Source organism: Lolium rigidum, chromosome 6 (assembly GCF_022539505.1).
Source record: "Lolium rigidum isolate FL_2022 chromosome 6, APGP_CSIRO_Lrig_0.1, whole genome shotgun sequence".
Taxonomy (NCBI): Eukaryota; Viridiplantae; Streptophyta; class Magnoliopsida; order Poales; family Poaceae; genus Lolium; species Lolium rigidum.
Window position 1 is genome coordinate 108,724,825 of NC_061513.1, and position 12,743 is coordinate 108,737,567.

The window sequence follows — 12,743 nt, forward strand, 5'->3', positions numbered from 1 at the left end:
CTACTCACTCCCCTGGTCCTTCGGTTCCACGAGACCATGATTCCAGCTTCGCACAGACGCACAGCATTGCATCTACCAATTCTCCATCCACGGACCACACAAGTGGATGACGAGATGCCCATCAGCTGGTGCCTCCCAAGTGTTGGAGCAACTCCCCTTGTCTTCTAGCTACGCCCACTCTCTTTCACTCGATCCACTCCACTCCACGGCTGGAGAGTCCAAGGTGCAAATCGCAGAATCTAATACGGACTATGAGATATTAGCATAAAGGGAAAATTTGCCACAGGACATCGTTATTTTTTGAGCGTTCGTTGAAAGCACCATGACACGATTATGTCTGCAGAGTACCATTACTGATTATGTGGCACATTTGCCAGAACACACCACCTGGCTAAAAAGGGAAAGCTTTGCACTTTGTCTTTAAAACCAGTCACCACAAGAAAAAGTGCAAAACTTTCCTTTTTTAGGCTGGTGGTGTGTTCTGCCAAATGTGTCACAAAATTGTAATGGTACCTGGCAAAGACACAATCGAGCGGTGTGTTTCGGCACCACGATCAAAATAAGAGCCGAGGCGGTGAGGCCTAGGGTAGAGCATGGGCGGGCACCTGAATTGTTGTGTCCATTGCCTGAATGTACGGTAGAGGCTACACGAGTTACATGACTCGCGGACGGTTGGGAGGAAGAAACAAAGAAAACACGATCTTTTTTTGTAGAGCCACGAAGAAGAAGCCATTTGTTTTGGTGATGGCACAGACCGATGTCGTGCGAGACATTCCCTTGGAAACGTTACGCAAGGATTGTTTGTTTGGTGCCTCATGTGCTTGTTGTTTGGCCGATCTGCAACTTCCTAGTCATTCCGCCCATGAATAGATATCTCAACTTTGTCTAAATTTGCATATTTTAATAAAGTTGAGACATCTATTTTGTGGACAAAGGTAGTATATATAAACTGATTCAAAGAGTATATTTGAAAATGATGATGAAGGAAAAATGACGGACATAGATACATCCACGCACAAGCCAAGTTATTCTTCCTCCGTTCCATACTAATTGACGCTGATTTTGTACAACTCTCTGCACTAAATCAGCGTCAATTATTATGTCATGGAGGGAGTATTAATTATAAATCAACCAAGCAGTTGCGTGCTTGAGATTCACAAGTTGCCGAGCCTTTTAACCGAGCCAACTAGGGATGTCATTGTTACCAAAGGGAACCAGAATACACTCTACATGTTTGGTGTTTGGCCGCTCTGCAACTTGCTACTACATGAATTGATTCAAACAGTTCATTTGAAAAAGGATGATGCGAGGAGAAATGACGGACGTAGAGTACATCCATGAACAAACCAAGTTATTAATTAGTATATAAATCAACAAAAAGCAGTCGCGTGCTTGAGACTCACAAATCACCGAACTTTTCAACCGAGGCAACTAGGCATTTCACTGTTACCAAAGGGAACTAGAACACACTCTACATGTTTGTCGAAAATGAACAGCTAGAAAGCAACAGCGCCTAACACTCAATTATTACTCGAGATAATACTGGAACTATGGCAGAAAACATGCTTAAGGAAATCCAGTTGTAAATAAAGAGGAAAATGGGAAGCATGTAAGATAACTGGGAAAGAAAGCAGAAGATATCGCCTGATCTCAGCCATCATGCAGGTGGCAGTTGAAACTCTGACCAGAAAGATACAGGGAGGGTGTCATCAAACTACAACCAACAACAGCCTACTGTATTTATTAGGTGCACATCTGACTCGTGACCAAATCTGTTGAATTGGTTCAGTACTGCATTCATACGCAACTATCTCATAGTTAAACCTTAAAAGACAAGCAGTCCAACCAGACCACATGCTGAGTAAGAAAAATGGATATACGAATTGTGATGTATCTTAAAATAATATGAATATATGTTATGCAGGAGTTGTGCACAACTGGTGAGATTCGAGACCATCAAATAATTCACATTCAAATCATCTCCAAGTTGCAACTTTGTAACCGAGTTTATAAGCCCCAATATCTGACAGGGATAATATCAATGTTGAACAAATGCTAAGTGGTACACAACTTGTCAATAAGTAACTTTGACATACAGACAACAGAAAGAATAGCTTGCGATAAGGTACAGAAGCATGAGGGTTAAGGAGGATGTGCAACGGTAATAAAACAACAACATTGTAGGGATACCCCTGAAGCTCATGGATACATGCCGGTGGAAGAAGTACCAGAAGGATCTCAATTACAGAGTCCGCGAGATGTTCTTGAACTCATTCAAACAGGACAGCAAAATCTTTTGACGCTTCAACAGAGACTGGCGCTCGTTCTGGATGGAATCAACTGCGCCAGGAGACACGAACATGTCCATGAACTTGTCGTCATTTACAGCAAACAGCTCAAATCCAAGCGCTAGAAACAACCTTTCACGGCTGCCATGAATCAATAGAGCAAAAGATTAGGAAATAGTGAAAACATCGCACATACTGAGGAAGACCTGTTTGATGCCAACTAGCAAATCTGTAATTCAACATGCACTGGCAGCCAATGTACACCAAGTCCATATCTATCACTGAATTCAGATGGTTATTCTTGAGATCAAACTTAGTTATTTAGACTGCTCAGTGAGTTTGTCCTAATCTAGTTACAAACATTAAGAGAACAGGCAAGTTTTCAGTCTCTGACTAAGTGGATGCCATTAGTTGGTTAAAGACATCAATTACAAATTTGCATGCAAAGTACATGTAAATTTAGACTGCTCACTGAGTTTGTGCTAATCTAGTTACAAACATTAAAAGAACAGAGAAGTTTTTAGCCCCCGACTACTCAGTGGATCTGTGGATGTGATCAGTTGGTTGAAGACATCAATTACAATTTACATGTAGTGGTACACTTTCAGATTATACTAGCAGGAAAAGGAATGCATGTGTTATGAGTATAGTATAGCTGTAGAGCTTACCATGGTGTTAAGAATCCAGAGTTCAACGCAGAGGGAACATTCCTTTCAATCAGGACTTCACGCATTTTGGAAAAATATTGAGCAGATATTGAGCATATACTGGAATACGATGACCCTGATTTTGAGACCAGATCATCGGCACCAACAGTCACATTGTTATGGTGATTCCTATTTGCATATGCTGCCATCCTTGCATGTCTTTTCCTTGCACCCCCATCATTCATGTTTCCGTTGTCTTTCTTCTTACCACCATGCATATCACCTGGCAGATCAGGAGAAGGCGTCTCGGGAACTGTCAGCTGGCTTTCTCTCAGAATGTCCCTCGACTCATTTGCTTTAGCAGGTGGTGTCATATGCTGCTGATCTTTTGGTGGTAGATTCTCCTGGCCTTCCTCTAGTGCAGATCCACTGTCTGATAGGTCAAACGATGCAACTCCATTGAACTGGTTAAACCTGTGAAGGGTGTTTGCTACAGACCCAGCACCACCAAGAAAGTCGCTCTCGTAACAAATATGGGAGTAGGGGCTCGTAACTGAATCAAGGTGGTGGCGTACTATCTGTTTGCATTGCTTGGACAAATCCTTGACGAACTTATAATAGGAGCACCGTAAAGCAGCAAGGAAGCCAACATATCCATCCATATTTTCAACATTTTGATCTGCTAGGCAAAAGTGTGAAAGTATGAGAACAGTTCAGCAAATTGATCATGTACTCCACAGACTTGTTAGAGTATGCAATGGCTCTAGCTGTAATTCCAGTGAAATAATGAAAATACTAAGAGGATAAGATAAACTGATGCTATGGTATCTTAAAATCTAAATTCCTAAGTTCTTCAGAAAGTAAGATACACATATACAGTACAAAGAGAAGGTCATCAGTAAATGCCACACGAATGATTGACTGTTTAAATTTTGAATGGAGACAGTGATCAACACTGATAGCAAAAAGCCAAATATGTAGTACATGTGTGTAAAATTAAGGAATGCAGACACTTAATGGCCCACATTTCATTTGGGCAATGCTACTAACAGTTCCCTTGTGTCTTCAAAAAAGCTAAGAAAATATTAACTGGATTGCGAAATATGGCCACAAGCAAGATGAAACCCAGCACACACAAAAATCCAATGCTTACATTTTGAATCATCATTGCGGCTGCGCTCCATTGCAAGGTCGAAGAGGCTTTGCAGGACAAATGCAAGCCGATCACACGCAGTTTCTGTGAGAGGAGCAAGCCACGATCGTGCAGCTGCACGTGCTATCTCAGCGGCTGCCTCAGTCACCCCACTGCTCCCACCTCTTCCAGCATGGGCAAGTAATATGTTTGCAACCTAATGAGATCAATGTCAAAATTTCAGCTAACTTCCTTACAATTTTGTACCTACAAAGTTCCAAACTTAATTGTACCTTCTCCCTTGACACTTGCGGGCACTCCATCGAGTATGTTGCACAACGGAATTCATGCATTACCCTCTCAAAAGCTGCACCGCCATACAGCTTAAGAGTGGAGTTGGGAGGTTTTACAGGAACGCTGATGCCAGGCCAGCTGCCAAGACCACTGTGCATTTGTTCCTCTTCGGTAGTTTTCCCCCATAGCTCTGGGGCTGGATCAGCTGCTCCATCAAGTAATGCACGCTTTCATACAGAAGTGTGGTTCACGTTAGTTCTAGCACTACTATATTTCTCAACAGAATTAGAAGGAAATGTTATGCAAAGATAGATTGCGTCTTGTCAGCATACCAAATGAGTGCAAATAGAAGCAGCATGCAGCATAGCTGATCTCCTCAGCTGAGAGACATCAGAGGTAGCTTGCAGCTTGGAGTCCAGTCTGGATAGGTCCATCGAGACATCACTGCATCTCTGCTCTAGCAATGCCAGGGTGGCTGGAGCAGCTTCTTTGTACCTCTTCTGAAGCTCAGATTCCAGGTACTTCCTGAGGCGACTGAACCCGATGTACGGGCCATATTTCTCTTCATTGAAACCCCCTTTCACGCCATCACGCAAGTGCTTCAACACATCGATATCTACCTGACATATTTGCCGCCGGAACTCCTCATTGGAGACCGTTCCTCGGTCCTTCGGAAGAGCCACAAAGAACGGGTGGATGTTGTCACCAAGGTAACCGCTGGCACTCAAGTAGCTATCGACCTCCCATTTTTCAGTAAATTCCTAGAAATGAGTAAAACCAGCGACAATATCATGAGATACGGTGCCAATTCAGCTTTTAGAATTCACAATGAAGATGGTACTGAGCCTAATAACAATGTGCTGATTGTGCTGCAGGCATATTATACCTTGAGTCGGTTGTCGAACTTGGAGATGACTATCATGGTGCGCCTAAAACTGGGATCGATCTCCCTGATTGCATCCAGCCAGAGCGAGGAGCACCACTCGACGCTGCTCTGCTGGAGGAACAGGATGAGGCGGTGGGGCGGGCTGGCTAGCGTCTTCACCATCGACAGGATCTCCTGAGGCGTCCTCTCCGGCTCGCCTTTCTTAGACTACAGCAGACAGCAGTCACACACACAATTCCGTCACACAGCTGACTAAACGACTGCTACTACTCTGTGCTGAGATGTAGGAGTGAGGAATTCGCATGTGCGTACCTTAAGCACGAAGCCTGGGGTGTCGATGATGGTGAGGTTGGGGCAGTGGGCGTACTCGGCCCTCATGACGATGGGCTTGGCCGAGACGGCGGCCTGGATGGCCCGGAGGTGCGACTCGGTGCGCTGCTTGATGAGGTCGGCGATGGCCGAGGACAGGACCATCGGGTGGCCGTACTCCTCCGAGTCCTCCTCCTGCGACGCGTCGCACAAATCCACACTAGATTCAGCCGCTCGCTCGCGAGTCGCGATTACTAGAGGCGCTAGAACCCGATCTGGGCGAGGATGAAGGGGGGGAAACCCTAGGAGGAGGAGGAGAAGCGGGAGCACGCACCTGGAAGCGGCAGCGGGGCTCGAGGGCGGCGGGGTCGTGGACCATCTGGAGGACGAGGGGGCGGCGGGTGCCCATCTCGACCTCCCGGACGTTGAAGCGGAAGCCGAGGAGGGCCTCGAGGAGCGAGCTCTTGCCGTCCGACTGGCCCCCGATGGCCACTATCTCCGGAATCGGGAGCTTCTCCCCGAACGCCACCGCCGCCGCCTGCAGCCGGTTGTAGGCCTCGAACCGCGCCTTGGTGTCCGAGGTCGCGGCGGCGGCGGCGGCCGTGGCCGCGTCCGGGGCGGGGCCGGCGCGGCGCGCGGACGGGGACGGCGTGGCCTTGGGGTTCGGCGTCCTGCCCGCCGCCGGAGACAGGAGCGCGTTGGTCGCCATGGGTGGGGGCGGAGCCAGTGTGGTGGATTCGAATTTGAAATGCGTCCGCCGGAGAGGGAGAGCGGTGTGGGAAAAGGGTTACAGGACAGGAGTGCGAGCCGTTTGGGATTTGGGGATCCTGGTATTTATGCAAGAGATGGGCCGATGTCGCTCTGAGTTCTCTATTCTGGATCGCGCTGAGATTTCGGCCCGGCCCACACATGCAGCTTGTCGATGAAGGAACCACAAACCAAAATATGCTTCATCTCAAACAAAACAAAAAACCAAAATATGCCAGCTCTGACAAGTTCTTTTCCAAGACGCAAACAAAATGGCGGCCAGCTAATTTTGACAAACTAATTTAGTAATACACGCTATATTTGGCGTACAGGCTATATTTGGACAGCGATTGGTTACGCATTTCATCTCCCACTTCCTCGCTCCTAGGCTCCAGATTCAATTTTTCAGTAAGAACTGTAAATATCACGATTATGAAGATCACAAATCCCGAACAGAATGTCATTGACATCGTTTCTCACTTCATCACAGTACAAGAGGCAATACATCAAAGAGACGGTTCGCATCAGCTTCATAACATGTCTACCGATCAGGGTGATACAAGAACATGGCAAACAACAGTTGTAATGCCCCACTACAGTCTACGGGTTACCCGACTATTGTTAGAGCATCTCCAGTCGCGTCCCCCAAACGGCGTTTGGGGGACGGCGGACAAGAAATGGGGAAAATCACGTCCCAGTCGCGTCCCCCAAAGCTAAATAGCGCCTCATTTTGTGTCCGGCGTCAAAATGAGCGCCCACATGCATGCATGCAGCCCCTTGTCCCCACATGCTAGTCTCTTTCCCCACACTTTCTCTCACCTACTTTTCCCACATGGGGTGGTCCCCTCTATTAAAATGCATGCATCCGGACGCTGTTTGAGGGACGCGGCTAGAAAGGGCCTCTTTTTTGTACAGATTTTTTGTCTCTTTTTGTCCGGCGCGGTCCCAAACGTCCCCCAAATCATTTGTGCCGGACGCTTTTTGAGGGACGCGACTGGAGATGCTCTTACACTCAAAAGCCATGGTTGTGGCTTTAAGCCTTTAAGTACTTCCCGTTCGAGGTGTGCCCCATCAGAAATTCAGCACCGAAGCTTAGCAAGGCTCTATAAGAAACCGACGAACGTGAAAATATGACCCTGCTTCTTCAAAACAACATGCCTGTCGGTTGTCTTGACCGGGTGCCTATCCCGTCCGATCAGAAGCATTCTAGAGTTCAAACTTGTTGAGCAGAATACAAAACTTGAATTCCACCAAAGGATCAGGAAATAGTTGAAATAATTCTGGGAGCTTCACCTGCCCGTCTTCATCTTCCTCAGCTCCCTCAGTATTGCCTTCCTCCTTGCCTCGTCTACATGTTCTAGCCCAGGAATGCTTTTCTCAGCAGACCTACCTCTTGGGCTTCCCACTTTCCTTGGCCTGCCACGTCGCTTCTTTCCTACAGACACACCAGGTGAGCCGACACTGCTTGTGTCAGGAGTGAATTTCTGGTTCACAGAAGGTGTGAGAGGCACCGTCTGATTCAAGCCAACATCTTGTCTGGACGGTGTATTTTCTGCATTTCTCGAGTTACCATTATACTGGTCTCCTCTAGGCACACGATTTGGCGAGCCAACTTCTCTTGAGTTGGTAGTGCGGTTTTGGCTAACAGTGGGAGTCACACCCATCTGCTCAAAGCTGATATCTTGTCTGAATGAAGCATCTTCTTTCTTACCTTCACGAAGATTATCTTGTACCATCCTGTCCTCAGAAACATTACCATTTCCATCTACAGTTGGATCTTTCAATACCCTGCCATTGGGTTCTACCTGTCGATCTTCAGCCATTCTATCGTTATTCTCAGCAGTATGGTTTTCTGGATGCTTCTCCTTTTTGGAAGCAACAACTCTAGAGTAATGACGAGTGCTGGCAAACCATTTAGTCACCTGTCAACAGAAATTCTAGTGAGGCAGGATAAATATAGTGGCAACCTCAAGAGGAATACACCTTGACATTCAAATTGAGTGCAGCAAAAAATGCATGTTGGGAGGAAGAAAAGCGGTGGTCTGAACCTGATGGAGTGTCAGGCCTAGCTCTTGTGCGAGACTTTCTTTTGTTGAGCGACTAGGATAAGGATCTTTCTCGATATGCGCCTTAAGCTTCTGCAAGAGGAATGGAGTGCCAATGAAACATATAATATGCTAACAATTCAACTGGTTTAAATCTTCAGAACTGGTTAAACTGCAGAGGTACATGTTCAGTTATTCTATACCTGACGAACAATAGGACCATGTCCTTTACGGCCCATGCTACTGCTACCATTAGAGTGAAGCACTTCAGTGCGCTCTTCACTCCTTGGAGTATGTTCAACATTCCGCTGTCTGCCTCGTGCTCTTTTAGAAGAGCATGTTTTGGCAGGCCGATGTGACCCATCAAGTGAATCTGAATCACTGTCTTCTAAATTCTCTTTTCCAGACCACTCTTCTTCATCACTTGGATCAGAGGTTTCTTTTCCATAAGCCTCCTTTAGATTCCAACATGAAATGAATGGAAAGAAACCGAGTAAGATCCATGCATGCCAGATAGAACAGTAATTTCTTTGCTAATGTGGCTTTTCACAAACAACACACTGATTGCTTGGCTGGAAGTATGTAATTATGTATAGTTTCAATATAAGGCACAGAAAACATAGCTGAGCCAAAATGACCAGTGCTGCCGTGCATCATTCAGAATAAGGCAACAATCAGAGTCAAGATGCAGTAGGGTAACAATATATACTATTATATGCTCCATCTGTTCCAAAATATAAGGTATATAAGTTTTGTCAAAAGCCAAAAGTCTACAACAGTAACAGCCTTTTGTCCGAAGCAAGTTGGGGTAAGCTATTGAATACTATGAAAACATAATTCATGGTCGGTCTATTGATATTGATTTGGTATTCTTGATGTTGACATTTCTATACACTCGGTCAAACTTAGGAAACTTTGACTTATGACAAAATTATATTTGGAACGAAGGGAAAATCAGCTTATGATATTGTGTGACTAGGTTATCTATGCTCACCTAGGAATAAGATTACAAGATATTTTGCGTCTAAAATTGTTTGATCTTGTTTAATGAATACACTTCTCATATAGAATGGTTGTGTTATTTCCTGAGTACACATGGTCATGATTCTTCTTGCCAACGGCATGACAAAAACAAACAGAAAAAAGACTTTAAAGTAGGAATTCGAGTATGAGAAACACACATTTATGACATGGAGAAATGCAAGGAGAAGACATACATCATAAAGCGTTTTGTAATCCAAACGTCCAACTTGTCGCCTACTTGAAGCCGGCAGCACCAAGTCTTGCTCTAGCTCTGCCTCCATAATTTCCACTCCATCAGTCTGATCTGAAAATGGGGGTGCCGGAACTTCATCCTTGCCACAAGATTTAGAAATTTCAGCACAGAAATCATCTGAATCAGATGTGAAGTCCGACTCCTCTGAGTTTGTTTTAGTCTTTTGGTCCTCGCTGGAATCTGGACCTTCTGGATCAAAGTCATCATCCTCCGAGTCCTCAGAAGGCAACCCAAGATCATCCACTGTAGTTTTCTTCTTTGATTTAGAGCTTTTCTTCGTCGAAGGTTCAGAATCATCAGACGATGTCATAAAATCCAAGTCATCAGAATCTGATCCTTCATCCCCATCCTCTGCAGAAGACTTGTTTTCATCTACCATGTTGCCTTCAGCTAAAGTAGGGTCATAATCATTGTCCTCTGAATCATCCGATGGAAGATCAGCTGAACCAATTTGCTTTGCACCATTCGCAAGCGAAGCTGACTCAGGGAAAACTTTCTGCAGAGAAAAAAATGTAGTCCCATTCAAGAATATAATTCAGTCTCGTTTATCTCGAGAGTGATACAAGACTGTCATTACTTGCTATAACAGGGTAGTTTGTAGGTTTTTACCTCCCATGAGTCATGAATATCAAGTGTGCTCCCTTGGAGTTCATTTAGTACATCTATACAATCTAACTTGCAATTACATGCAGGGCAAAGCCATCCTTCATCCTCCGGAGGAACTAGTAACAAATGCGACTAAATACATGAGCAAGGTAGGGAATAATGCTTTCTATATTAAGAATGTGAAAGGGAATAAAATATTACAGTCTTCTGCTAGTAAAGGAGGGTTTAAACACTTCTGGTGGAACCCTCTATCACAGGCTCCATCGCAAAGAATGATATCATTTTTCAATGTAACATGCTTCGAACCACATATAGCACAGAAAATCTGCAAGATGAAACAGAATATCTCAGCATTAAAGTGACAGCCATGAGAGTATAAAGATGAGACATGTCAAGATTAAAATAAGAAGGCCTACATCTTCACTAGATATTTCTCCCTCGGAATCAAATAAAGATTCATCGATCTTCCCCTCAGACAGTAGAGAATCCATATTACGAAAAGCTTCCCGAATTCGTAACTTGCATCGCAAGATTTCCGCCTTGGCTCGTTCAAGCTCCTTCTCAGGTCTTATTTTTTCCGAACTACATATGCATGTATTAGAAAACCCAGCATAAGAGGGTGTACATGTTAGAAATGCATAGAAAGAATCAAAGACATACATAAATACCAACTTCAATGCATAAATCAGAATGAACAACACATTACATGACTTTCTTATGCACACCGCATCCCCCTGTGATAAAAACCAAATTGAAATTTTTTTATTCACGCAGTATCCTGGCTAATGCTTTCAGAAATTTTCCCAATTAAATTGATCCTTCTAAGATGTACAACAACCAGGTTCCAACAAACAAAGAACTGAGTCTTCAAAAGGAGTGTGAAATATAGTGATTTGGAGAGACTGACCTTTGACCTTTCCATCCTTCACTAGCATAAGCTTGAATCAAACTTTGTTCATAGTTCATCCGATTCAAAACGTATCTAACTCGCTGACGAATTTTGATGCACTGATTCTCATTCTTGGGACTTTCTGCACTCGAGGGCCTGCCTCTTTTCCTTTTCTTGGCAGTTGGCTGAACAGCAGTATTATCATTTACTGGCTCATTGGGTGCCTTACTGTTCTTCTTTGAAGTAGAGCGAAGCGCCCTGGCACCACTACGTGCAGATTTCAGCGGCTTTACTGGCTTCTTAGGTGTTTTCCTCTTTTTTTCTGGGGTAGAACGAAGCACCCTGGCACTACTATGTGCAGATCTCAAGGGACTGACTGGCTCATTAGGTGTCTTACTCTCAGTTTTTGAGGTAGACCGAAGCACCCTGGCACTACTATGTGCAGATCTCAAGGGATAACTTTTACTTTCTGTACTTTGGGACCCTTTCCTTCCTCTTTTCCCCTTGCTAGGAGCAGAGGTTGAATCATTTGGAACTCTGCCATTGTCGTGAGGAAGACCAAGAACAGGTGTTTTATCCATATAAACGATAACCACAGATGGACCTCCGCTGTAAAAACTGCTAGGCCAGTCCTGGACTCCTGGGAGACTCGGGAAGTCTTGGACAACTGTTTTTTAGAGGGAGAGATAACCAAGTAAGCTTTTCCAGCCAACTGTGTCGGGGCCTGCAGCAATGAAAAAACACAAAAACTATTATTAACTGCACAAGAAAAATGTTAAAACCAATTGTTTCGCATGTATCTACTAAGCCTTGCTTCGGATGGACATGTTGTTCCTCTCATAGTTCACAGTAACTGTAGCTAATACTTATTTGGTCAAAAGAGGCAAGAAAGAGGGCAAGGGAATGCAGGAGCGAATAAAAAAGAGCATGCAATACACATTCTTATGTGTCATATCGTCAGGATTTGGAGAACGTGATTACAAAAAAGAGGAAACAGTTCTGGTTGTAATGTAAGACGGCATCTGAGAGACTATATAAAGCTATGAGGGTAGCCTGACACAAGCAATTGAAAGCATGGTGGAAGAAATTAGAGTCGCTTGATGGTCAGAAGCAAGGTTGATCTTTGGTACTCCCTCCGTCTATAAATAGATGTCTTAACTTTGTTAAAATTTAAATGTACCTAGACCCATTTTAGTATCTAGATACATTCAAACTTGTCCTAAGTTGAGACATCCATTTATAAACGGAGGTTAGTACTATACTAGTACTCTTGTATTACCGAAAGAGTCCAAGAGTCCTAATATGTGTGATGGGGGTTGTGTCAGAGACAAAATCTCTTGTACTTCTCAGGCCGCACGCACTCAACAAATCTGCGGCCTGCTTCGCCAAAATTGCTCCCTTGCCATGATTGGTTCGTCTCTATTCTTTTGCTTCTTTGGGTATGCTCGGTTCTAGCCCAAGCTTGCCCTACCAAAGTGGGCTACAAATTGGCAACTATCCAAACAAAGACCAAATTTGTTGTCATGAGCAAAATTTTTGGTAAGGTGAGTTTTGCCGACCATCCAAAACATACCAAGAACGCATACTTAATCTCTACTTCGTTCCTGGTACCGCGCAGCTTAGG

At 44.5% G+C, this 12,743-nt stretch overlaps 2 protein-coding genes across 2 annotated transcripts; both read right to left on the reverse strand.

The window, feature by feature from the left end:
- Positions 1 to 1,964: 1,964 nt before the first annotated feature.
- LOC124666993 (dynamin-related protein 5A) lies at positions 1,965 to 6,265 on the reverse strand. Its single transcript, XM_047204329.1, has 8 exons — positions 5,891 to 6,265; positions 5,560 to 5,751; positions 5,248 to 5,454; positions 4,694 to 5,122; positions 4,361 to 4,588; positions 4,089 to 4,284; positions 2,957 to 3,617; positions 1,965 to 2,429 (listed from the first exon to the last, which is right to left on the reverse strand). The coding sequence occupies exons 1-8, from the start codon at positions 6,263 to 6,265 to the stop codon at positions 2,243 to 2,245; spliced, it is 2,475 nt and encodes an 824-aa protein (XP_047060285.1). The 3' UTR covers positions 1,965 to 2,242.
- Positions 6,266 to 7,313: 1,048 nt separating this feature from the next.
- LOC124659911 (homeobox protein HAZ1-like) lies at positions 7,314 to 11,865 on the reverse strand. Its single transcript, XM_047197723.1, has 8 exons — positions 11,138 to 11,865; positions 10,647 to 10,812; positions 10,432 to 10,555; positions 10,234 to 10,346; positions 9,566 to 10,120; positions 8,552 to 8,803; positions 8,352 to 8,441; positions 7,314 to 8,225 (listed from the first exon to the last, which is right to left on the reverse strand). The coding sequence occupies exons 1-8, from the start codon at positions 11,698 to 11,700 to the stop codon at positions 7,593 to 7,595; spliced, it is 2,496 nt and encodes an 831-aa protein (XP_047053679.1). The 5' UTR covers positions 11,701 to 11,865; the 3' UTR covers positions 7,314 to 7,592.
- Between the last annotated feature and the right edge of the window lie 878 nt (positions 11,866 to 12,743).